The sequence below is a fragment of the Periophthalmus magnuspinnatus genome, chromosome 9, assembly GCF_009829125.3.
Source record: "Periophthalmus magnuspinnatus isolate fPerMag1 chromosome 9, fPerMag1.2.pri, whole genome shotgun sequence".
Taxonomy (NCBI): domain Eukaryota; kingdom Metazoa; phylum Chordata; class Actinopteri; order Gobiiformes; family Gobiidae; genus Periophthalmus; species Periophthalmus magnuspinnatus.
In genome coordinates, this window is record NC_047134.1 from 4,887,040 (window position 1) to 4,912,859 (window position 25,820).

Here is a 25,820-nt window from a genome sequence, read left to right on the forward strand (position 1 = left end):
TTTTAGTTCTATAATTATAATCTCTAACACCTGCGGATTATTACATTTTAATTTCCACATTTTAAATCACAATATCTAAAATGACTTAATAAAGCATCAGCATGTTGTCGACCCCTCCTATGGATAGCTACACATCACACTAGCAAGCAGCCCATTTTTTTTTTAAATTACCAAAATGACTACATGATGATGCCAAATCCTATGAGTATCACAGATTAAGAAAATAAAACTGGAGCGTACGTCACAGTGGGTGTGTACCAGTGGAGGTGAAAATGGGAGTATAACAGCAACATGGCGCCTTGAAAATTAAGCAATTAATGATTATTTAAACATGAATCACTCTAAATACAAGTTCAGGTTAGTAAATGAGAAAGAAACAACTTTAACATGGCTGAAAGCTCTGAAAAGTTCAGTTTGCAGAATAGGTCTGCTCTGAAGCTGCTAGTTAGTGTGTGCGTGCTGAGTGCATGTGTGTAATCCAAATGGGAGTGTCCTTCTAGTCACTCAGTTTACAATAAATTCTTGCTCTCCTCTAAACTCGCCTCCACTGAAGCTTCTGAACAGCTATCAAACAGCTTCTGGCTCCTGGTTTGTAGCATGGATTTCTGGGAATTCTCATGCATGTCTTTGGGCGCTGCATTCGTCGTCTATTACGGACTGAAACTCATACTTTTCGGCAGGATGCTGCTTCCAAATTTTTTTTTTCCTCTGCCAAAATCGTTCTTCAGCTCGATGGGAGAGTGGGCAGGTGAGTGTATGGGGCATGGGGCTAACATGGGCTAACATGGGCAAACATTTACACCTCTTGATGACTCAAATGAGTAATAACAAGCTAATTTGGTTTAATATGTGACATTTTAATTACGGCTTTGTTATGGTGAAATTGAGATCTCAGTATTTGTTTCTACGTGAAATTGAAACTGATATTCACAGCTGCAGTTCTGGCAGTGAGAACAGAAATCAAGAGCTTTATCTGGTTCTTAAGTTGTTTTGATTTCCAGCAAAGTGCTTCCTTCTCTATAGAGCTGTATATCCCACAGACACTGGCTTTTAATACTAACTACTAATATCTGTTTGTTTATTTGTTTACAGATATGATTCCTTAATATTAAATTGTGTTTCTCTACAATATTTGATTAAAAATAATACCACAAAAAAGTTTGACAAAATTAGCCAAGCACATTTTTATACAAGTGATAACACGCACCAATAAAGTTGCCAGGCACTGTGTCATGGTCTAAGCAGCAGCGCGTATGCCAAGCTCTCAGCTGGTTTTAGATTAGATTTGTGGGTTCAATTCCTAGCTTTGTAGATTCTTGCCCAAGGACACAACAATATAAAATGGTCATGGTCACATTTTGCGCTTTTTCCAACTTCAAGTCACTCAAAGCACTTTACATCAAGGAACCACTCGCCAATTCGCACACACATTCATACACCAGTGTACAGAGACACTGGGGGCAAAGTAGATTAAGAGTCTTGCCCAAGGACGCAACGACAGCATTCATCTGTGAGCTGGAATCGTGCCGCCAACCTGTGGGTCAGTGGATCTGACTACACTACCAATGATGTTTTGGGTCGTGAGTGGAATTCAAACCGCCAACCTTTGGATCAGTGGACAAACACTCCAAACACCTGAGCCAGTGATGTCCTATTACTATTAACTTCTTGTATTAGAACAAAAAACTGCCTTTTATCATTATTCTTGTTGACTGCACCCTATCTGTATGAAATATTATTGGCTTCTAGAATGTTATGATGTCATCTAAACCTAGCAATGTGAATAAATACATAAATAAAACTGTTGCTATGGATAAGTTGGGGGATTTGTAGATGTAGCTGCATCGGTAGAAGTAAAAGCTCCGTCTCTATTCAAAGCCTGGTTCTCTGTTAATATGGTGAATGCCTATTGACACACTTAATCCCTGGCCCGGTCAAGACTACACACTTTCACACACTTTTAAGATTTACAATCTGGAACCACATCTACTCTCCATAGTTTCTGATGGGCATGATTGACAGTTAGATGAACCTATCAGAGAAGCACATGGCCCATTCGTGTTACAACAAACATGGCATCTTATGAGTGAAATAGGAAGAAATAACACAGAACTGAGGAACATCAACAAGCAGAGTACCAAACTTTGTAAATCTGAGGTAAAAAAAAAAACAAAAAACAAAAAGTAATAGATTTTGTTGAATGATACAAGATCATGAAAAAAATGGGTGGTTTGAGTCAAAATAACAGTTCATAATAATTCTTGTTTTTGAAAAGAAACTATTGCTGTGAATAGACTTGATTTGAGGTCGCAGGGCCACAGGCACAATAAGCCTGCTGTAGATCTCTCAGGTGTGCTCCCCCCTCAGTTCATCGGCTAGTCCTGCTAACATTAGTTTCATTAAAATCTCCTTCTCTCCCACACTGAGAAAGCACTCGGATCTATCTCCTTTCTTTCCCAAGTCCGCTTTCATACCATTCCGGCACAGAGGAACACAGGCATCAGAACAGTATGTACCGGCCTGGACAAATCCCGCTGTCTCCCTGCATTCTTTCTCTCCACACTGGCTGAATAAGTGCTTTAATTCAGCTGCTCCAAATTGAACTGGCCTGGGCAAAAGTGAACAAGAGCCTAGCACCGCCTAGACAGTGGGAAGCCTTGGGAGCATTTTCCAAAACATATTTTACTTTAGTAAAAGTTATTTTACTCAAGCAAAAGTTTCAAGATACAATGTAGGTTTCGTTCCAGGGATTATGCAGGATATTCAAATAGTCAGACAGAAAACTGAATTCCATTGTTCCATCTGTTGTTGAAGATTCAAACGGCAGATGTTTTTATGTGTTTTTTAATGTGTCTGCACCATAGACTGTATAAAGAAGCGAGTGTGATGTCACAAATGGCATTCGGCTCCAGTCAAATGAAGCTCATTAAGGCTAGCAGTTATAGAAGCCAATTTGGAGCCGAGTTCCATATTTGGAATTCTGGCTGAGTTCCAAATATTGAATTCATATAAGAGAGGGGCCACAGTTTTACAACGTAAAGTGAAATGGAGCCAGAACAGTACACATACTCACTTCCTATTTGGAATGTGACGGTTAGTGTGTCAGCTACAGCCATTTATATTGTTAATCATTAGTATATTTTTATTATATTGAGGCAAGTTCAGTTTGTTGAATGTTTATTTCACAGACCCACAGGATGGTGGCGCGACTGAGTGACTTGAAGTTGAAAAAATGCTATATAAAAATGTGACCATTTACCATTTACCACAGTTTGGGAGTTCCAGTTCTATACAACTGGACTATGCATGGGTTTTAGAATAAGGAAAAATGGCAAAGTTGCCTTAACAATGGACAAATTAAAACAAAATATCATACCTTTTGAATGGGGAATAGGCTGTGATTGTCTCTCCTCACTCTTCACCCCCTTTCAGGCTCACATGTGTGCTGTAGTCTTGTAGGCTTGTTTTTATAAGCACACATGATTTCTGTGGCCCCATTCTTTTCACCTGTTGTTCTATTGGCGACAAGGATACCTCTAAAACAAGACAACATTCTAATACACTTTCATATTTACATACTCTTCATAGTTTTGGAGGGCAGGGGTCTTTTTGAAGTTCATTCCAGTTTTTTGTTTTGTTTTGTTTTTAAGTCGATAAGACAGTTAATTATTAAAAAATAAATAAATAAATCTGTAGGATTCTGTCCTGGCATCCATCTTAATTTTAAGGGCCCATATTACACTATTTTCTGATCTCTGTTATAAGGTTGTTTCATCATCACAAGCATATCTGGAGTTGTGTTTTTTTCATTCACAAATATTTAACACACAAACTCTGCATATTTAGGCTGAGTTCTTCTCTTAAACTGAAAACACTCTGTTCCACCTTGTGATGTCATGTGGTAATACAGGAAGTGCTCCTCTGTCTTTTTAAACTCCATGCACCTTCACCAGAATCATTTGGATGATTTCAGCCCTGGAATTGCCAATCTCTATAGAACTAAAGGTAAAAGGTAGCTGTTAACTTGAAAACTACCGCTTCATGTCATTACAAGGTGAAACGGAGCATTTTGAGCTTTGGAGATGTAGACAAACTAATAATAAAGGGTTGCTCAAATATGTGTGACTGAAAAAAAAAACATAAGTCCGGGTATGTTTTTGGGGTGTTAAGAACATTATAATATGGCTTAAAGCTCAAAAGAGTCACTTTTAGGTAATATAAGACTTGTAAAATGACCACAGACACAGGGGTTAGGATAGCATCATGGCTAACCATCTTTTCATGAATGTTTGTGTCAAGAAGAACTTTACTAGCCTAGTGCTATATCTGTTGCAGCATGTCTGGAAGTTCGGCCCATAATTAACCCAATAAAACTATATTGTATAACGACTATTACAAAACACCTGAAACATTATGCTACCTGTTAGCAAAACAAATTATTTTCAGGACTAGCCTTATAATCAACTGTTAGAAATAGATTAGGATTATAAAAGATGGATGACTCATATTCCAGTGGTGACATGTGCTAGAGAACATGGAGCCACTCTTTCAATAATAGACAGATTAACCACATTCATTGGAGAAGTGTCCCAGAATGCTCCCTGTGCTCAGATCCTCCTCCTGCAGGAACAACTCACAAATAAACTGTCCCAGAACATCCCCTGTCCTAAGACCTTCCTCCTGCAGGAACAACTGTTTCAGAATGCCCCCTGCCCTCAGACCATCCTCCTGCAGGAGGAAAACAAACAAACCCAAAACTTGAGGAGAACCACAGTGAAGGAAAGATCAACTCGTATTAACTAAACCAAGATTTAACCAGGACTAAACCAAGACTGAACCAAGACTAAATCAGGACTGAACCAGAAATTAACCAGGACTTAAACCAGGACTAAAGCAGGACTGAACCAGGACTAAATCAGAACTAAACCAGAACTGAATTAGGACTTAAACCAGGACTAAACCAAGACTAAACCAGAACTCATCCAGAACTAAACCAGGACTAAAAAAGGGCTAAACCAGTAGGGACAGGCTGCAGATGTGTCCAGGACTAGTTCATATCTGTGTTAAAGTGCATTGCGTAACATTTATTTGTTTATTTCTGTCACTTCTTTTACCATTAAAAATACTTTTTTCCAGATCTACTCCCATGAACTAAACCAAGACTAAACGAGGACTCGATCTGGAGTGAACCAGGACTGAACCAGGACGGGTAGGCTGCAGATGTGTCCAGGACTAAATCAGGACTATACCAAGAATAAATCAGGACTGAACTAGAACTTACCCAGGACTTAAACCAGGACTTAACCAGGCCTGAACCAGGACTTAAAGCAGGACTTAACCAGGACTGAACCAGGGCTGAACCAGGACTTAAACAAGCACTTAAACAAGGACTTAATCAGGACTAAACCAGGACTGAACCAGGACTGAACCAGGACTAAAATCAGGACTAAACCAGAACTGAAACATGATTGCACCAGGACTAAATCAGAACTAAACCAGAACAAAACCAAGACTAAACAAGGATTAACCAGGAGGAGCAGGCTGCAGATGTGTCCAGGACTAGTTCATATGTGTTTATGTAACATTTACTTGTTTATTTCTGTTGGATGGCAGAGTCACTTCTGTTAAAGTTAAGTATTGAAAATACGTTTTCCACCCCCACAATTATAATAGTTTAACCCAAACCATCTGCCCAGGGAACACTGTGTAATATTGCATCAGAACAGAGATGGGTCAGTTAGAGGATAAGGAAACGAACAGAAACCATGGATGTGTGAGAGAAGCAGCAGAACAGAGAGGAGGAGAAGAGAGAAGAAGCAGAGAGGAAGAGGAGAGGAGGAGCAGAGAGAGGAGCAATTCACTTTCTATTGTAAAAGTGTGGCCCCTCTCTCTCTAACTACTGCTGCCAGGCTCGTTTGCATTAACCCGATTTACATGATTCTGGTGTTTTCATTTCGCTATTGTGTCTGTAATTCAACATATGAACATTAATAACAGATAAATCAGGTGCCTTCTTTCCCAGAGGTTGCTCCTGCTAGCATTAGCAACATTTTTGATTGACAGCGTTGCTAAGAGCCTCCCGGTCGCCAATAGCCTCACTCCGGATTGGCTCTTTGTTTGCTATGATAATCGCTGTCAGAATTCCAAATATGAAAGTTGGCTCCAAATTGGCCCCAATAACTGCTAGCCTCGATGAGCTTCAATTGACTGGAGAGGAACGCTATGGGTGATGTCACACACACTCAGTCCACCTCTTTATACAGTCTCTAGTGTGGAAGGGTGTGGTGGTTTTAAACCATTCCTATCATGCTTGTGTGTTTGATAGTTATAATCTCTGACACTTGTGGATCATTATGTTATAATTTGCACATTTTAAATCACAATATTCATCTAAAACAAACTAAGGCCCGGGGGCCACACGGCCCTTTGGCCTTATTAATCTGGCCCGCCAAAAGTGACCAAATTACATTAAATTAGGTAAGGGTAAACCAAATCTGCTGTGTTTATTTAATTGAAATTTAATAAATTTATTATTAATTTATTTACTGCATTTGGAAAACAATTTGTACAATGAGCCTGCTTTGCTACATGTTACAGGCCAAATCTCTAATGTTCATATATATAGGAGAAGGAAGTGTGGGTATGTACGGTATCTTAAAATAAGCGATTAAAGATTACTCAAACATGAATCACACCAAATACAACTGACTAGAACATGGTTAAAAGCTCTGACAATTCCAGTTCGCAGAAAAGGTCTGATTTAATGTATGTTTACTTTTTGTGTTTCAATCCATCCTGACTTGTCCGCGTTTTGTCAGTGATTGTGTGTTGTTGTTTTCCAGGAGACTGCAGATGTAAATGAGCCCAAAGCAACATTTATGTTCTAATTGTACATGGCCTCTGTTTTAAGGGCCCAAAAATACCTGAAGTTCTGTTTTGTTTCAGTCACATATGTTTAACACACAAACCCTGCATATTTAGGCTTAGTAGCTGTTAACTTGAAAACTACCACTTTGTGACATCACAAGGTGGAACAGATTATTTTGATCTTTGGAGACAGACTAATAATAAAGGAAGCTGGGAAAAATTATAACATGGCTTAAAGACAGTTTTGTTTGTATTTCAGTTGTGACGGGCGCCTCAGAGGGGATCGGGAGGGCATATGCATTCGCCGTAAGTATTAAGTTAGATTTTTGTCGTTATTTTTAAAGTAGAAATGTAACATTTCTGGAGAAGTGTCTGCCACTGGCTTGTTTCTATGGAAAGTGTTTAGTTTTATTTGGAATTTGAAATGTTCCACAGCCGTCAGGTCAGATCTGCGAAGAGGCAATCTCACTCACTGTAAGCATGTTTTTGTCATAACGTTAGGCACGAGGGACCAAAAATACATAACTCAGAGAAGTTTTAACAGTGTTTATTTACAAAGTGTAGATAGGCAAATGACGGTAGATCAGATGGTGTGTCGGGAGCAGGGAGTTAGCCGTGGTCCAAGGGAAAACATGAGGAGCTGAATCTGAGATGAGGAGAACGGTACTGGTACAGGGAAGCAGAGTCAAAGACGGGAGTGCTGAGCTGGTCCAAGGAACAGGATCTGGTGAGGAGCAAAAGATATCCGGTAAGCAACGTAAAAAGCAGGGAAAAACATGAACAGAGCCAAGCAAGGTATATTCACATCCAGACTGAATCCCTGACCAATTTAGGGTCAAGAATGCGTGCCCTAGGCACCCAAGAACACTCCTCAGGACCATACCCCTTCCAGTTCACCAGGTATTGAATTTGCCTGCCTCGTTGGTGGACATCGATGAGCCGCCTGACGGTAAAAGCCAGGTGAGCATCCATGACCCGGGTGGGAGGAAGGGGATCGGCAGGAGGGCAAAGGTCACTGGTACGGACAGGCTTAATTTGGGACACGTGGAAAGTAGGGTGGATGCGGAGAGACGGAAGAAGTTGCAGTTCTACAGCGACTGGATTAATGATTTTGGTGATCTTGAATGGCCCCAGGAAGTGGGGGGATAATTTCCGGGAGTTGGTCTTGAGCGGGATGGTCTTGGACGACAGCCAAACCGATTGACCAGGTTGGTATCTGGGAGCGGGAGTGCGATGCCGGTCTGCAGCTGTCTTGGTACAAACCCCCGCTTGGAGTAGCGCAGCTCTGGTCTTCCCCCAGACTCTGCGACAGCGTTGAAGGTGATGATGTATGGACAGTACCGACAGGTCTTTTTCCTCCGACGGAAAGAGCGGGGGCTATTAGCCAAGGCAGGCTTGGAAAGGGGATACGAAGGGATACGATAACGAAGGAATTGTGTGCGTATTCAATCCAGGGTAAGAATGTGCTCCAGGCAGAAGGGTTTGAAGATACCACACATCGCAATGCTAGGTGTGTCCGTTGGACTGAGGATCAGAATCAGAATCAGAATCAGAAGACTTTTATTGCCATAGTCTGTGAACACAGTTCACAAACTAGGAACTTGATACGGTGAAAAAGTGCAACATAAACACACTGAATAAATACAAATACAAATAAGAGCATGCACAAAGTTAAAAAGATATGCTTAAAAAAATCAAATGAAATACTTAAAGGGAAAAAATATGTACAATAGCAGCATCAGAACAACAGTGCAAAGTGGCTTATTAAAGTGACCGGTGTTATAAAGTGTCCAGTTTAGTGCAGATATTATAGAGTGTTCATGAGACAAACAGCAGAGGGGAAGAAACTGTTCTTATGGCGAGAGGTTCTGGTCCCAATGGACCGTAGCCTCCTGCCAGAGGGAAGTGGCTCAAATAGTCCATGTCCAGGGTGAGAGGTGTCAGCTGCTATACGGCCTGCTCGCCCCCGAGTCCTGGAGACGTACAGGTCCTGTATAGATGGAAGGCTGCAGCCAATCACCTTCTCAGCAGAGCGCACAATGCGCTGCAGTCTCTGTCTGTCCCTGGCAGTGGCCCCAGCGAACCACACAGTGATGGAGGAGGTGAGGATGGACTCAATGATGGCCGTGTAAAACTGCACCATCATCTGGACTGGCAGCTTGCGTTTCCTCAGCTGCCGCAGGTGGAACATCCTCTGCTGGGCTTTCTTGATGAGGGAGCTGATGGTCGGCTCCCACTTGAGATCCTGGGTGATGCAGGTGCCCAGGAAGCGGAAAGAGTCCACAGTGGTGATGGGGGAGTCCGTCAGGGTGAGGGGAGGCAGGGGGGCTGTGACTTTCCTGAAGTCCACGATCATCTCCACTGTCTTCTGGGCGTTGAGCTCCAGGTTGTTGCTGCTGCACCAGGACACCAGCCGGTCCACCTCCCTCCTGTAGGCAGACTCATCGCTGTCCGAGATGAGTCCGATGAGGGTGGTGTCATCCGCAAACTTAACCAGTTTGACGGAGTCGTGGCTGGAGGTGCAGCAGTTGGTGTACAGGGAGAAGAGCAGGGGAGAAAGTACACAGCCCTGTGGAGATCCTGTGCTGATAGTCCGAGTGTCCGAGACATTCTTCCCCAGCCGCACGCGCTGTCTCCTGTCTGTCAGGAAGTCAGTGATCCACCTGCAGGTGGAGTCAGGCACGTTGAGCTGAGCGAGCTTGTCCTGGAGCAGAGCAGGGAGGATGGTGTTGAATGCAGAGCTGAAGTCCACAAACAGGATCCTGGCGTAGGTTCCCGGGGAGTCCAGATGCTGGAGGATGAAGTGAAGGGCCAGGTTAATGGCATCGTCCACAGACCGATTGGCTCTGTAGGCAAACTGCAGAGGGTCCAGGAGGGGGGAGGTGAAGGACTTGAGGTGGTGCAGGACCAGGCGCTCAAATGACTTCATGACTACAGACGTCAGCGCCACAGGTCTGTAGTCATTAAGTCCAGTGATCCTGGGCTTCTTGGGGACGGGGACAATGGTGGACAGCTTGAAGCAGGCTGGGACATGACATGACTCCAGGGAGGTGTTAAAAATGTCCGTGAAGACAGGAGCCAGTTCCTCAGCACAGTGTCTAAGGGTGGAAGGAGAGACACCGTCTGGGCCCGCGGCCTTACGGGGATTCTGCTTCCTGAAAAGCTTAGTCACGTCCTGCTCCACAACTGTGAGGGCAGTGGGGGAGGAGGGGGGGTCCGAGGTGGGTTTGGAGGTAATGTCCATGATGGTGGGGGAGGAGGGGGAGGGGTGTGAAACTTCAAACCTCGCATAAAAGCCGTTTAACTTTTCTGCTAGTTGTTTGTTGTCCACGGCGGGAGGGGCTTTGGGCCTGTAGTTGGTGATTTGCCTAAGCCCTCTCCAAACAGAAGCAGAGTCGTTGGTGGAGAATTGCTGCTCCAGACGTGTATTGTGTTTCGCTTTAGCCTTTTCCACCTCTTTGCTAAACACATACTTGCAACGCCTGTAGCCTTCACGATCTCCTGCCCTGAAAGCCATCTCCTTTTCCCTCCTCAAATGTCTAAGTCTGGGTGTGAACCAGGGTTTGTCGTTGTTAAAAGTCACCCTGGTGCATGATGGAATGATGCTGTCCTCACAGAACTGAATGTATGACGTCACAGTGTCTGTGTACTCATCCAAACTGTCTGTGGCAGCCTTAAACACATCCCAGTCTGTAGTGTCCAAACACATGCGAAGCTCCTCCACAGCCTCACTGGTCCACTTCTTAGAAGTCCTCACAGCAGGTTTGGAGAGTTTCAGCCGTTGTTTGTTTGATGGAAACCGGATGTGAGACAGATGCGCCCAGACCCTGGCAGAAAGCGTGCCACACCTGGGAGGTAAACTGGGTCCCACAGTCCGAGACAATATCCAAGGGGATTCCATGCAGCCCTAACACGTGATTAGTAATCTGGTCAACTGTTTCCTTGGCGGTCGGGAGCTTTGACAGGGTGATGAAATGGGCTGCCTTAGAGAAATGGTGGATGATGGTGAGAATGACCGTGTTGCCTTAGGACAGCAGGAGGCCTGTGACGAAGTCCACCGTCACATGGGACCAAGGCTGCTTCGGGACAAGAAGCAGATGCAGCAGGCCGGACAGTGGCGAATGGGAGGCCTTACCCCTGGCACACACCTGGCATGCGGAGACAAAAGCCCTGGTGTCTCTGTCGACGGTAGGCCACGAGAAATGACGTTTCAACAGGGAGAGGATGCAATTGGCTCCTGGATGATAGGCAAACCGAGAGCTATGGATCCATTCCAGTGCTTTGGAGCGAGCAGCATCTAGAACAAAAAGAGTGCCAGGTGGGCCATTACCTGGATCAGGGTCGTTGCGTTGGGCTTTCTGAACCAAGTCTTCAATCTCCCAGTGGATGGCTGCGAAAACACAGGTAGGTGGAATGATGGGTTCTGGTTCGGTGATGGACTCCTTCTGAGCGAACTGACGAGAAAGGGTGTCTGGCTTGACATTACAGGATCCCGGACGGTAGGTGAGAGTAAAATTAAACCGACTAAAGAATAAGGGCCGACGGGCTTGACGGGAATTGAGGCGTTTGGCAGATTGAATGTAGGAAAGATTCTTATGTTCAGTCCATACCAAAAAGGGTTGCTCCACCCCCTTCAACCAGTGCCGCCACTCCTCCAACGTGAGCTTGACCGCCAGTAGCTTGCAATCCCCCACATCGTAGTTGCTTTCCGCTGGAGACAAACGATTAGAGAAGAAATCACAGGGAAACAAACGATTGTGGGGTTCAAACCTCTGGGAGAGGACAGCCCCCCACTCCAGTGTCAGAGGTGTCTACCTCCACAATGAACTGGCAAGAGGGGTCGGGTTGATGTAGGATCGGAGCGGAGGTGAAGAGGCCCTTCAATTTGTTGAAGGCGGAATGGGCTTCGGGGGTCCAAGTGAACTGTCTGGAAGGAGAAGAGAGTATGGTGAAAGGTGAAACCACACGGCTAAAGCACCGGATGAACTGTCTATAAAAGTTGGCAAAACCGATAAACCTCTGGAGTTGTTTTTCAGTTATGGAAACAACTGAGTGGGTATCGGCCAATCAGTCACAGCTTTAATTTTCTCAGGGTCAGCACACACCTGTCCACGCCCCACGATGAATCCCAGGAAACTGACCACGTCTGCGTGGAACTCGCACTTTTCGACCTTGACGTAGAGCTTATTTTCGAGAAGACGTTGGAGGACATGGCGTACATGATACTGGTGTTCCTGCGAGGACTGCGAGAAGATCAGAATGTCGTCAAGATACACAAAGACAAAACGGTTCAGGAAATCTCAAAAAACTTCATTGATAAGGGCCTGGAAGACTGCTGGGGCATTGGTTAGTCCAAAAGGCATGACCAGATACTCGAAGTGTCCCAATAGCGTCTTGAAGGCAGTCTTTCACTCGTCCCCTCCCTTATGCGCACCAAGTGGTATGCGTTCCGCAGGTCAAGTTTTGTAAAGATGGTGGCTCCGTGGAGTGGTGTAAAGGCGGAGTCAATGAGAGGAAGAGGGTATTTATTTTTTTAAGGTGATGTTGTTGAGGCCCCTGTAGTCAATGCATGGATGTAGTCTTATCCTTTTTTGCCACAAAGAAAAAACCTGCACCCACCGGAGAGGAAGACGGACGGATAATGCCTGCTGCTAAGGAATCTAGGATGTACTGCTCCATAGCTTCTCGTTCCGAGGAAGGCTGGAAGGCAAGGGAGCACCAGGCAAAAGGTCTATGGCGCAATCATAAGGATGGTGGGGAGGAAGCAAGAGCACACAACATTTGCTAAAAACGTTCTTAAGATTGTGGTATTCCTCCGGTATAGAGGAGAGATCCGGCGTGTCTGGGGAAGGATTAAGGACGGACTTTCCCCGGGCCCAGTCCAAGACAGGGTTGTGAGTCACGAGCCACAGGTAGACCAAGACAAGCGGAGAGGAAGGGGTGGAGATGACATGAAAACGTCGGGACTCATGGTGATTGCTGGACAAAACAAGAGTGATAGGTTCCGTGATATGGGTAACTCTGGCTAGAAGCCGCCTCACTCGGGGTGCAGCCCGTGGGGACTGTATGGTTCCCCTGAGGAAAAGCACATTTAGCCAAATTGCCTTTTCCGTTAGAGCCTCTCAGGAGTGGAACTTAGTACCTAGTAACATTAGAGACAGTACCACATACAATCTGTACAAAAAACATGTAAAGAACTGGCTAATAACCCATCAAACCTGTGACAACTAGTTTGTGCTGCTGTGTGCTCTACTGTAATGTGTGTCATGTACAGTGTATGTTCTTCTGAGTATGTGTGTCATGTATAGTGGGTGTAATGGGTTTTATTGTTTGAGTGCATTCACTAGTTCACCTGAGCTGTTGATTATATTTTGCACTTTTGTAAATATATTGCATAATGTTTATTGTTACATTCCACGGTGACTGCTTCACCATCTGCCCAGGGACTACAGATGAAAAATAGCCTTTCTGGCTAAATCTGGTACATTTACAGAAATGTTGATTAATGTACACCAGGGGTTTTCATTACGTCGATCGCGATCTACCAGTCGATCGCGATCTACCAGTCAATCGCGAAGGCATTTTGGGTAGATCACGTCCCGTCATCCATCCAGTCACATGACTAATATACAGGACAACAGTCAGATTACACCTGACCCTAGGTCACATCATGGGCGCTGCACACGCATAAACAAGCGCGAGTTAGTTTAACCTTATAGCGTCGGATCCTATCATCACAGATAGAGCGCGGTTGCGGACTTTCCAGTAGCGTAACTCCACGCCCAGTCGTGCTCTCATGTAAATTCAAACGGCGTCTCAAAGCGGAGACATGGGGCTATCTAAATATTTTACCATCATTACAGTAATCTGCCTCTGTTGTCCCACGAAGGTGACGAATGAGAGCATGGGGGCTGCGGGGATTTTCCCAGTCATTTATTCGATGCGTAAAAGAAAAAAAATACAGATGGGTGTGTAAAATAGAAGTAGTTGTGTGAAAAAATGCAGTAAATTCTGATACTTCGTTTAACATGATTTTTATGGCTATAAAAAAAAGACAAAACCGTAATCAACATGATTAGCTCTGTTATCGCTTTCAAACGAAAAATGCAATTTTACTCCTGGCTGACTGTCAGAAGCTACTGCCCGAACTATGCATCCCTCACTGATTCCATTCAGTGTCATCAGAGCAGTAATCATCATTCAATTAATTATGAACATGTAGGAAGTTCAATTGTGTTGTGCAGTATTATCTCATGTCGTTGTGCAATGTACATCAAAATGCACTGTACATGTAAGAATTCATAATACATTTAGAAATAAATATGTTTAACATTTTTGTATTAGGTGGTAGATCTTTCAGACACGATCATTTTAAAAGTAGCTCACATACTGAAAAAGTCTGAGCACCCCTGACATACTCTGTCCCTGTCAAAGAAACCAAATAAAAAAAAAAAAAAAAAAAAAGAGCAAGAGCTGTGAGGGGTTGCTCAAGTAGCTCCAGCCTAATTCCCGACTGCTCGGCCACCTGCTGATCAATAAAATCCTCCTCTGCTCCGGAGTCTATGAGGGCTAGGACGGGTAAGGTAGCCGAACAGAAGCACAGTGTAGCTTCAAGCTGAAATTTAATGTTTTTCTCTGGGATAAGATGTTTACCCACCAATATTCCCAGTGCTACTGGTGGGTGCCCCCTTTTGGCCGAACCGGGCAGTAGGCAAGAAAGTGTCCCCACTTGCCACAATACAAGCACTCCCTCGAAAGCAGAGAAAAAAATGAACAGAGCCAAGCAAGGTATATTCACGTGAACACGCAGATGATCCGGTGCCGAGTGTTGGGTCATGGCTCCTCTTATCCACCACAGGTGCAGCTGATTGAGATTGCCTCCAGGTGTGCACGAGAGGAGCCAAGATCTCTGCTCAGCTCCAGACTCAGACACGTGAGGGAGGGGGAAAGGACAACAAACGAGGCAGGACAGACCGGGATCATGACAGTTTTAATGTGTAATTGAGTAAATGCAGGATCGAAGAAACAAGTACAGTATATTCCGGACTATAAGTTGCACTTTTTTCATAGTTTGGCTGGGAGATTTATACTCAGTTGTGACTTATGAAATTATTAAAATGAGTAATTTTACATCTTCGTTATTATCACACTGACAACCACACAAGGGCATTCTAGGCTTGTACACCAGTATGACAGCCATGCAGAAGAGGAAGTGGTGCTTCATCTACTTCTCAATGGATTTAATGATTTGGAGTGAAATTGAGAGTAAACTTGTTAGCTTATTTTTTGTGCTTTAGTTATTTGTACTATTACAGGACAATCGCCATGGAGACTATCAGAAAAGTTACATACTGCGCTTTTAAATCTGAAATGTTCCTTTGTGTGCAGTTGGCAGAGCGAGGGCTGAATGTGGTGATCATAAGCAGAACCAAAGAAAAACTGGACAAAGTGGCTCAGAAGATAAGTACGTTTGTATGTATGTTTTGTATGTGGGCCTGTGTTATTCCTGTTCCTCACCAACCAATGAAGAGTAATTGAAGAGTCTCAGGAAGAATGAACACTGGATTATCAAACAAAGGGCTAAACCAGGACTGAACCAGGGCTGAACTAGTACTGAACCAGGACTGAACCAGAAGTAAACCAGGGCTGAACCAGGACCCAGGACAGGCAGGCTGCAGATGTGTCCAGGACAGAATCTGGACTAAACCAGAACTAAACCAGGACTAAACCAGGACAAAACCAAGACACCAAAAACTGGAAAGTAAAGAGAAGTAAGATGGGTGCCAACGTTTATGTTCATAATGTTAAGAAAGAGAGCTGGATGGGTTCAGGTTGGCAGCAGGGTGAAGGGGAGTAAAGGTAAGGACTGACCATTACAAAACCAGAGCCAAGAGTGCTGAAGCTGGCTCCACTAAATGGCACTGAGGGAAGGACTAAAGTCTATCGACTAAGTCTATACAAAAATCTACAAAATCTTCAAAAATCTTTTTAACATAGAAATTAGTGTGAGCATAAGTTCACCACTGGAACAATGGGACGCCCTGGCCATAGAGGTCATTTTCATGGGCCTGCTGAGCTGATTTGACAGTAAATAAGCTTTATAGGGACTACAGAGCCATTTTAAGTCTCAAGAGAATCAGTGCAGTGGAGCTCACCAGGTGAGTATAACTAGGATCTGCCCAGGAAATGACAAACAAGATAATAATATGAGGTGAGAGGAAGAGGCAGGGGAGAAGCAAAAGAAGGGAACCCTCACACATATAAAGATAGGACATAGAAGTGGTGCCCTAAACCAAAGCAGATACACCTCCACAAAAGCAAGCAGATTAAGTCACAAGTGAGGTCTGCTCTCCTATTATTCAACAGTAAAAAGAACTGTGATGAAATAAATGCTTATATTTTTAACCTATTTTGGGGTTGAAATATTCTACAGCATGAATCAGAATTTAAAAATAATGTATTCATACTTAAATGCAGTTTTAGTGTGAAATTAGCATCAAGTATGTGCCTCAAAATGTTGTAGCTTAAATCTATGTGGTCTCAGTACTGATCCTTGTGGAACACCTTGTAATTTTATTCTACATAATTAATCAACATGACAATAGCTGCCTTTTCATCACCTTACTATTTTGAAGATTTGCATAAGTAACAGAAGGTGGAAACATACATATCCTTTTAGCCCCTTCATTCTCATGGGCTCGACACACAGGGAGCGACTAACGACAGTGTGCAGCGACACTCATCGCATAGGCTTTAAAATGGAACACACGGGCAGCGACAAACTGCAGCGACTAGCGGCAGCTTGTCACGCCGCCCTCTGTTCCAGAGCAGATCGTGAGCCTCCTACACGTCTGATTGGCTGTTTATTTGGAGGGAATTTTGAGGTTAATAGCGGTAGATGGGAAAACAACGCTAAAATGAAATCTCGTAAAGTTTTGCTTCATTTGACTAAAATATTACAATTGGTTGCACTCTACAAAACGAAAAAAAAAGCGATCCTGGGTCCACCCTATTCTGCAGCCAAATCTGTTTAATGTAAAAAAATTTAATGTTGAATCAGTCTTTAATACATTTGGTTATTAGCCTCCATAAATTTATCTGAATTAACAAATTTGCGCATGTTAACTTACCTCTCATATTCACCCTGGCACCAACGGGTTCCCAGGCAGCTGCTTTTTTTTGTTATATCTCGGTAGTCTCTTTGAGATATGTCAAAAAGAATTGGGAAATCTGACACCGTGAGTATAATTTTCTCCTCCATGATGTTTCTGAAGTGGACAGTGCATTGGCTCGTCAAGCAAACTCTCGCTGATTGGCTGTTGTGCAGGCGACAGCAATAAAAGTAGAAAATTTTTCAACTTTTATTAGTCGTGTCGCAGACCCGCGTGTGCACGTCGACATGCACGAGCGTGAGGTTTTCACATGCACGACTTTTGCTTGTTGCGGAGGTGAGAGAGACGAGCGATTTTCGCAGTGTCGCACAAGTAGCATTAAAAATAAATGGAAAGCGAGCGACGTCGCTCCCCATGTGTCAAGCCCATCATAAAAGTTTATTAGCTCGCTACAGGTGGATTTTGATTTAAACACAGAACAGTTGAAAATATTTTGGAATTTGGAAACACATTTTATGACTACTACTTATACCTCTGTGCAGGTGATACCACTGATCAAAAAGTCAAAGTTCTCGTGGCTGACTTCACCAAAGATAATGCCATTAATTCCATTGAAGATGAACTAAAGGGCATGAACATTGGCGTTTTGGGTGAGACTTTTTCCAAATCCAAAAACATAAAAAACAAACAGAATTACCTACAATATTTCACTCTTTTTAGTGAATAATGTGGCTATGTTGGTGAGTACTTTACCAGAGAAGTTCTTGGCATCTCCAAACCTTGATCAGGTATGTGAAAAAAAAAAAAAAAAAAATACAGTTAAAGGGGCACTATGTAACATTTCTGTAAGAGAGCATGCCACATGCTTGTCTCTGTGGAGATACTATTGCTTTGCCCAAAATCTTCCGCAGTATCACAGAAAACATTTATCTTCAGGAACACAAGCAGTTTGCATTCCCAGACCATGTTACGAGTCAGATTTGTGGAGAGGCAACCTGCTAACAGTAAGAATACATGTTTTTCAAGGTATTTTTTTGGAAATAAAAATTGATTAAATGTAAGCCAGATGATTTGAGGTAATATTGTGGTAGATTTTAGGCAGAGATTATACATACAGTTAACCTGCTAGCCACCTCGTTCCAAATAGGGAGTGCTCAAGTGCGTGTTTCTGGCTCCATCGACTCTGACTCCAGTTCACTTTGCTTTGACAAACTGTGGCCCCTCTCTCTTTAGCTGCTGCTGTCAGGCTTGTCATTTTGGTCTTAAAATGTTCATATTAACCTGCTCTACATGTTCCTGGTATTCAAGATATCAAGATGTGAACATTAATAACAGACAAATCAGTCATGGTTGTTGCAATATTCGCAGTTGGAATTTCTAATATGGAACTCGGCTTCATAACTGCTAGCCTTGATGAGCTTCATTTTACTGGAGCTGAACGCTATGGGTGACATCAGACTCACTTAGTTCACTTCTTTATCGAGTCTATGATTTTAGGTCATGGTGAGCAGATGGCAGACCTCCCACTAGAAAAGTTAAATAATGCACCTTTAATGAGTTATAAATAAAACCTATCTAATTTAAAACCCGTCTTGTTATATTTTAGATGATTACCAAAATAATTAATTGTAACGTGAAGACAATGGCAAAGGTAAGATTTAAATAAATACTACACAACACAACAGAGTTCTACAGGTTTGGGGTTTTTTTTGTTTGTTTTTTTTTTTGCTATTTTCTTACAGATGTGCAAAGTCATTTTACCTGGAATGGTGGACCGGTTTGTGAATACTTTAATGAATTCATTGAATATAAAAATATACATTTTTTTGATCATCTCTCATGCGGTTCTTGACCAGCGGTAGTGGGGTTATCATCAACATCTCATCTGGAGCTGCTGCTATTCCCTTTCCTCTCTACACATTGTATTCAGCGTCTAAGGTTAGAAAATCAATATAATGTTGTTCTGATTGTGTTAAACCCCAGTGTTTCATTTGCACATCTGCAGATCTTTGTTGAAAGGGTTTCTCAAGGTCTTCAAGTGGAATATAAAGACAGAGGAATCATTATACAGGTGAGTCTGCTGCTCAGAGCCCCAGAAATCAACAAATAAAACTGTTTGGAGCTCATCAGTTATGTTTAAAGTGCATATGACAGGTTAGAGAAATTTCACAATAACACAGCCAACATCATTCTGCAAAATGGACTTTTCAGAGCTTTTAACCATGTTCTAGACGTTTCTTCTCATTGAGCCTCTGAAGTTGTATTTGGAGTCACATGATGGAGGTAAAAGGGGTGGGGTTTACAGTGAAGCACGTGATACAGATAAAAGGGGCGGGGTTTACAGTGAAGCACGTGATACAGATAATAGGGGCGGGGTTTACAGTGACGCACATGATGCAGGTAAATGGGGCGAGGTTTACAGTGAATCACGTGATACAGATAAAAGGAATCATATAAATGAAACAGGTAAAAGGGCGGGGCTTAGCATGAGATTAATTTAATGTTTAATCACTTATTTTCAAGACACCGATCTACCCCCCGTTTCACCTCCACCGGTACACTCCCACTGTGACGTGCATACTTCCTTCTCCAGTTTTATTTTCATAATCGGTCATACTTGTAGGATTCGACAGCGTAGCGTAGTCATTTTGGTCCAGATGAAAAAAATGGGATGCTCACTAATGAGATTTGCAGCAATCCACAGCGGGCACCGACAGCATGCAGCTGTTTGTTCCCATTGGGCCCCACATGGAATTCAGCAGACTTGTTTCTTTTATTAAGTTGTTTTAGATAAATATTGTGATTTAAAATGTGCAAATTATAACAAAATGATCCACTGGCGTGATTATAAGAGCACACACAAGCACGATAGGCCTGGTTTAAGATCTTGCTTAGTTTTATTTTGTTTTTCCAATTTTGTTTATAAATTTACTTATTGGTTGGAGATGGACATGAGATATGGCATAAGTAGAGATAATTCCATAACTGTTGCCTAGCAACCATAATGTAAACAAGAGCTAAAAGCATATATAAATCACACTTTTTTTCAGGGTGTGACTTATATTCAGATGCAACTCATATGTGAAATGATTTAAATATATAATTTCACATCTTCGTTATTGTTCAAAAGCGACACCGAGAATGAAGAATTCAATGGATTTAGTGATTTGGAGCGAGATTGAGAGTAAACTTGTAAGGTTGTTTGGACATCTGATTAACTGTTAATATCTTACATTAACCTGAACGCCACCTTAAAATGGTGGAGAGGTTTGAGTACTAAGAGCGGTTCAGAAGCCCATTATGTTGAGTGACGGGGCTGGACTCTCCATTTCTCTGGTGCTGGCCGCAGGGAGCGGAGGTGAGCTGGTGTGGACTTGCTTATTTCCCCACAGCTCAGCCACCTCATGTTGGAGTTCACCTCAGCGAACGAGAGAGTCGCGTCCCTACGCCTTCGGGTCGGGGACAGGTCTCTCACTGTTGTGTTGGCCTACGGGCTGAACAGCAGTGCAGAGTACCTGGCATTCTTGGAGCCCCTGGGAGGCGTACTAGACAGTGCACCGACTGGGGACTCTGTTTTCCTGGGAGACTTTAATTCCCATGTGGGTAACGACAGTAATACCTGGAGGGGCATGATCAGGACGAATGGGCTCCCTGATCTGAACCTGAGTGGTCTTTAGTTATTGGACTTCTGAGCTAGTCACAGTTTGTTCATTATAAACACCATGCTCGAGCACAAAGGTGTCCACCAGTGGACGTGGCACCAGCACACCCTAGGTCAGAGGACAATGATCGACTTTGTTGTCGTGTCATCTGAGGCAGAGCTGTCATCCAATCACCACGTGGTTGTGAGTTGGATTCGCTGGCGGAGGAGGAAACCGGACAGACCTGGTAGGCCCAAGCGTAGCCCTCTGTCATGGGGGTCTTCAACTCGCACCTCCGGGAGAGCTTCTCCCAGATTCTGGGAGAGGCTGGGGACATGCATTCCAAGTGGGCCAAGTTCTCCGCCTCTATTGTCGATGGAGCTGCTCATAGCTGTGGTCGTAAGGTCTGTGGTGCTAGTCACAGTGACAACCCCCAAACCCGGTGGTGGCCTACGGAAGTAAGAGATGCCGTCAGCCTGAGGAAGGAGTCCTATTGAACCTTGTTGGCTCGACTCCTCAGGCAGCTGAAAAGTACCGGTGGGCCAAGCATGCCGCGGTTCATGCAGTTGCAGAGGCAAAAACTGGTTGGGAGGAGTTTGGGGAGGCCATGGAAGAGGGCTATTGGACCAAACCATCCGATGCCTTAGGAGGGGAAGTAGTGTTTCACCAAAACTGTTTACAGTGCAGGCGGAGAGCTGTTGACCTCAACTGGTGATGTTGTCGGACGGTGGAAGGAATACTTTCAGGATCTGATCAATCCCACTGTCATGTCTTCCGAGGAGGAAGTAGAGACTGGGGGCCTGGAGGCGAACTCATACATCACCCTGGCTGAAGTCAGTGAGGTGCTTAGCAAGCTCTTCCGTGGCAAGAGCCTTTCGGAGTACCTGAAGTCTCTGTGGGGCTGTTTTGGCTGACACGTCTCTGCAGGATCGTGTCATAGTTGGGGACAGTACTGCTGGACTGGGTGGTCCCTCTTTTTAATAAGTGAGATCAAAGGGTGTGTTCCAATTACAGGGGAATCACACTCTACACACTTTTCATCCCGGTCGCAGAACACTGGACCAGCTCTATACTCTCAATCAGATCCTCGAGGGTTCATGGGAGTTTGCCCAACCAGTCCACATGTGTTTTGTGGACCTGGAGAAGGCATTCGACCGTGTCCCTCATGGTGTCCTTTGGGGGGAGCTCTGGGAGTATGAGGTTAGGTGCCCTTTGCCAAGGGCTGTACGGTCCCTGCATGATTGGAACAGGAGCTGTGTTCACATTGCCGGCAGTAAGTCAAATCTGTTCCCAGTGGATGTTGGACTCTGCCAGGGCTGCCCTCTGTCATTGGTTCTGTTCATTGTATTTATAGACCAAATTTCTAGGCGGAGCCAGGGGCCAGAGGGGTCCGGTTTGGGAACCACAGGATCTCATCTCCACTGTTTGTCCTGATGGCATCATCGAACCTGGACCTTCAGCAGGCACTGGGGCGGTTTGCAGTGGCTGGGATGAGAATCAGCTTCTCCAAATTCGAGACCATAGTTCTCGACAGGAAAAAGGTGGCTTGCCCTCTCTGGGTGGGTGGTGAGTCCGTGGCTCAAGTGGAGGAGTTCAAGTATCTCGGGGTCTTGTTCATGATTGAGGGAATGATGGAGCGGATGGATGCGTTTGCTGTATCTGTCTGTTGTGGTAAAGAAGGAGCTGAGTCGAAAGGCAAAGCTCTCGATTTACAGGTCAATCAGGTCATGAGCTTTGGGAAATGACTGAAAGGACAAGATTGCGGATTGAAACGGCCAAAATGGGTTTCCTCTGCATGGTGGCTGAGCGTATCCTTAGAGATAGGGTGAGGAGCTCAGTCACACAGGAGGAACTCGGAGTAGAGCCTGTTCAGGATCCTCCTGGATGCCTCCCTAGGGAGGTGTCCCGGGCATGTCCCACTGGGAGGAGGCCCCGGGGAAGACCCATGACACGCTAGAGGGACTTTCTCTCGGCAGGCCTGGGAACACCTTGGGGTCCCACCGAAGGAACTGGAGGACATGTCTGGGGTGAGTGAGGGAAGTCTGAGTGTCCTTGCTTAGACTGCTGTCTCCAAGACCTGGCCCCAGATAAGTGGAAGAAAATGGATGGATCTTACGTTAAAATACCAGACACGTGTTCAGTTCATCTTCAGCTTCATGTACGCGTTTACGTATGTGTTAGGTAATGGTTGATTATACATGTTACAGTTCACTTGTTTGACCACTAGATGATGGTGCTGTGTTTGTAATACCTACATGACTCGTTTTCTTTTATACATTTCATATTTAATTTCCCTTTCATTTATAAGACCATAAAGGTGATTTTTTTCATTTGGAACAATATTGTAAATGTCTAGTTTATCATAAGTCAGTCATAGTTAAAGGTCACAAAAACTACTTTCTGTTTTCCGGTTCAGCCTTTTACGCTAATGTGAAGTCTCACCCAACAGAGCACTATTTAAGAAACAATTGAAAAGTAAAATATAAAGTTTTCAGTTCACTGGTTTATTTACTAGCAGGCCAAAGTGGTATGTATATTTTCCATGCAATTTTGTGTGTACTGTATATGTAATATGAGCCAGAGCTTATGTTATATTTTATATGTTTGCTAATTCTATGGTGTGAGTTGTGATGAAGAAGTAAGACCACAGTAAACATCAGTGAAAAGAACTCTCGTGTTTCTCATGTTTGTGAAGAAGACAGCATATGTTACGTAAAATGGTCTCTTGGTCTCGGATTTTTTATTTTTTATTTTCCACAAACAGATAAATATTTACTACAAGTACCATCCATAGACAGTATAATATTTTTGGACATACCTAACCTGCTAGTCGCCACGTCCCAAATAGCAAGTGATCATGGGCACGCTTCCGGCTCCATCGACTCTGGCTCCAATTCATTCTATTGAAAAACTGTTTTGGTCTTAAAATGTTCATATTAACCCACTCTACTTGATCCTTGATCCTCAACATTTGTGAATTTACCTTTTGAATATTAAAATAAAATGTAATCAACAGTGAAAACTGTCTCTTGCCCCCATCTGAGAGAATGACGTCATCACATTCTAGACTCTAAAAACCTCCAATAGACAAGCATACAGAGAAAAGTTACACAGTGCAGTAAAATAAACCTTACTCCTGTTTCTTAGGCCGTCGCTCCATACAGTGTTTCCACTCAAATGAATTTTTATCAGCCGACCAGCACCTTCGTCCTTTCTCCTGAGGACTTTGTGAGCAGCTCTCTTCAGTACCTCCGAGTTGGAGACAGAATATATGGAAGCCTTATTCACACAATGATGGTGAGACACAGGGTCATGTCTGTGTGTGTGTGTGTGTGTGTGTGTGTGGGGGGGGGTGTGTGTATGTATGTATGTATGTATGTATGTATATATATATATATATATATATATATATATATATATATATATATATAAAGAAGTGGACTAAGTGAGCACACTTCACATGTTCATTTAGAGCCTTTAACAATGGAACATACCCATAGCCTGTATATATAAATGGACATAGCTAACCTGTTAGCCACTGCATCCCAAAGAGCAAGTGGTCATGGGCTCCACTTCTGGCGCCATCAACTCCAGTTCCAGCTCCAATTCACTTTACATTAGAAAACTGTCATCCCACTCTCTGTAACTGCTGCTGCCAGACTTGTCATGTTGGTCTTAAAATGTTCATATTAATCCGCTCTACATGATCCTGGCATTTTTATTTCACTATTGTGTCTGGTTGATTGACAGCATTGCTAAGCACTCACTCCTTCCTACCTCAGCAGTGCAGGTGGGAAGGGGTATTACTTTCCAGAGTTTTGGTCTAGATTGGCTCTTTGGTTCCTATGAAACTCACAGTCCAAATTCCAAATATGGAGCTCCAAATTCACACCTAGCTCGATGAGCTTCATTTGACTGGAGCCAAACGCAGTCCAGATCTTTATACAGTCTATGAGCATAGCTACCATGTTTGCGTACCCCTTACCATGTTTGCGTTGCTATCAAACCAGTGTAGGGATAGTTAGCCCCTGTAGTGATTTATAAAACTAATATGGATTTTTTTTTATTTTATTTTTATTTTTTTAGCGGAGTTTCATTTTGAATTAACTTTTTAGTAACGATTGGATGTGCTATGAAAGTGGGGCAAAAATCTTTGGGGGGGGGGGGGCTATGGAGGTGCATCGACAATACTAAGCTAAGTTAGTGCCCCCTCAAGCACCCCTACCCCGGCGCTGCCACTGTAATTGAATTTAATGAGATGCATATCATACAGCTCTAGTCAAACGAAGCTCATCGAGGCTAGCAGTTATAGTTATTGTCTAAAGAAAGAGTGCTTTAATTATCATTGTGGTATCAGAATCAGTATTGAGTATCGATCAATCTATTCCTTAAATTATAATTGAGTTTAAAATGTTTGTATCATGACAACACTGCCTTATGTGTTATATTAATGTGAGTTATGATTGTATTTGTAAGACATATTTGTTTTGAATTCCAGGGATGGTTACTAAAGACTCTTCCTCGTGGCATGCTTTTCTCTGATTCCATGCAAAAGAATCTACAAGAATACGTAAGGATACAGAATCAAAATGGAAGTCACAAAACACAAGCCCTCCAATAAAATGAATTCTTTGTACAATATACTGTAGCCTTTGTATTTGGTCCTTTTGTTTTGTTACCTCCTTGTTTAACTATCATCATTCCATAGAAGTACACAGGCTGTTTGACAAGATCTGTTGTGGCTCATAAATGGTAAATGACAGCATTCATCTGTGTGAGTTAGAATCGCACCGCCAACCTATGGATCAGTGGATCTGACCACTCAACCAATGATGTTTATGTCAAGAGCGGGATAATATCTCACGTAAACATACCAGACAGTTCGTCTATGTTTTATGTTAGCATGCTGTACAGCTATTCAGCTTGTTGTTGTCTATTTTGTTGTTATTATTATAACTAATTTCACTAAAACATAGTTAAAATATAAAATATAATGATTTTACTAATTTACTTATCTCTCCAAGTCTTGTCATGTTTGTTTTTTTGTTTTTTTCTTTTACAAATTTCTGTGAGGTTTATCATTTTGCTTCCTGATTGGACTTGGGCAGCAGGTCTGACATATGTAGAGCGTAGACTGTATATATAAATAGATATAGCACGCAAACATGTTTTTTTTTTCTAACTCGAAGCACACAGTGAA

The 25,820-nt window shown here is 43.2% G+C and overlaps 1 protein-coding gene across 1 annotated transcript; it reads left to right on the top strand.

The window, feature by feature from the left end:
• The first annotated feature begins 564 nt into the window (after positions 1–564).
• Positions 565–25,491, top strand: hsd17b3 (hydroxysteroid (17-beta) dehydrogenase 3). Its single transcript, XM_033972104.2, has 11 exons — positions 565–748; positions 7,127–7,173; positions 15,256–15,331; positions 17,522–17,629; positions 17,700–17,767; positions 18,586–18,630; positions 18,722–18,756; positions 18,836–18,917; positions 18,985–19,050; positions 23,768–23,917; positions 25,119–25,491. Exons 1-11 carry the CDS (start codon positions 598–600, stop codon positions 25,239–25,241), a joined length of 951 nt encoding a protein of 316 aa, XP_033827995.1. The 5' UTR covers positions 565–597; the 3' UTR covers positions 25,242–25,491.
• The last annotated feature ends 329 nt before the right edge of the window (positions 25,492–25,820 follow it).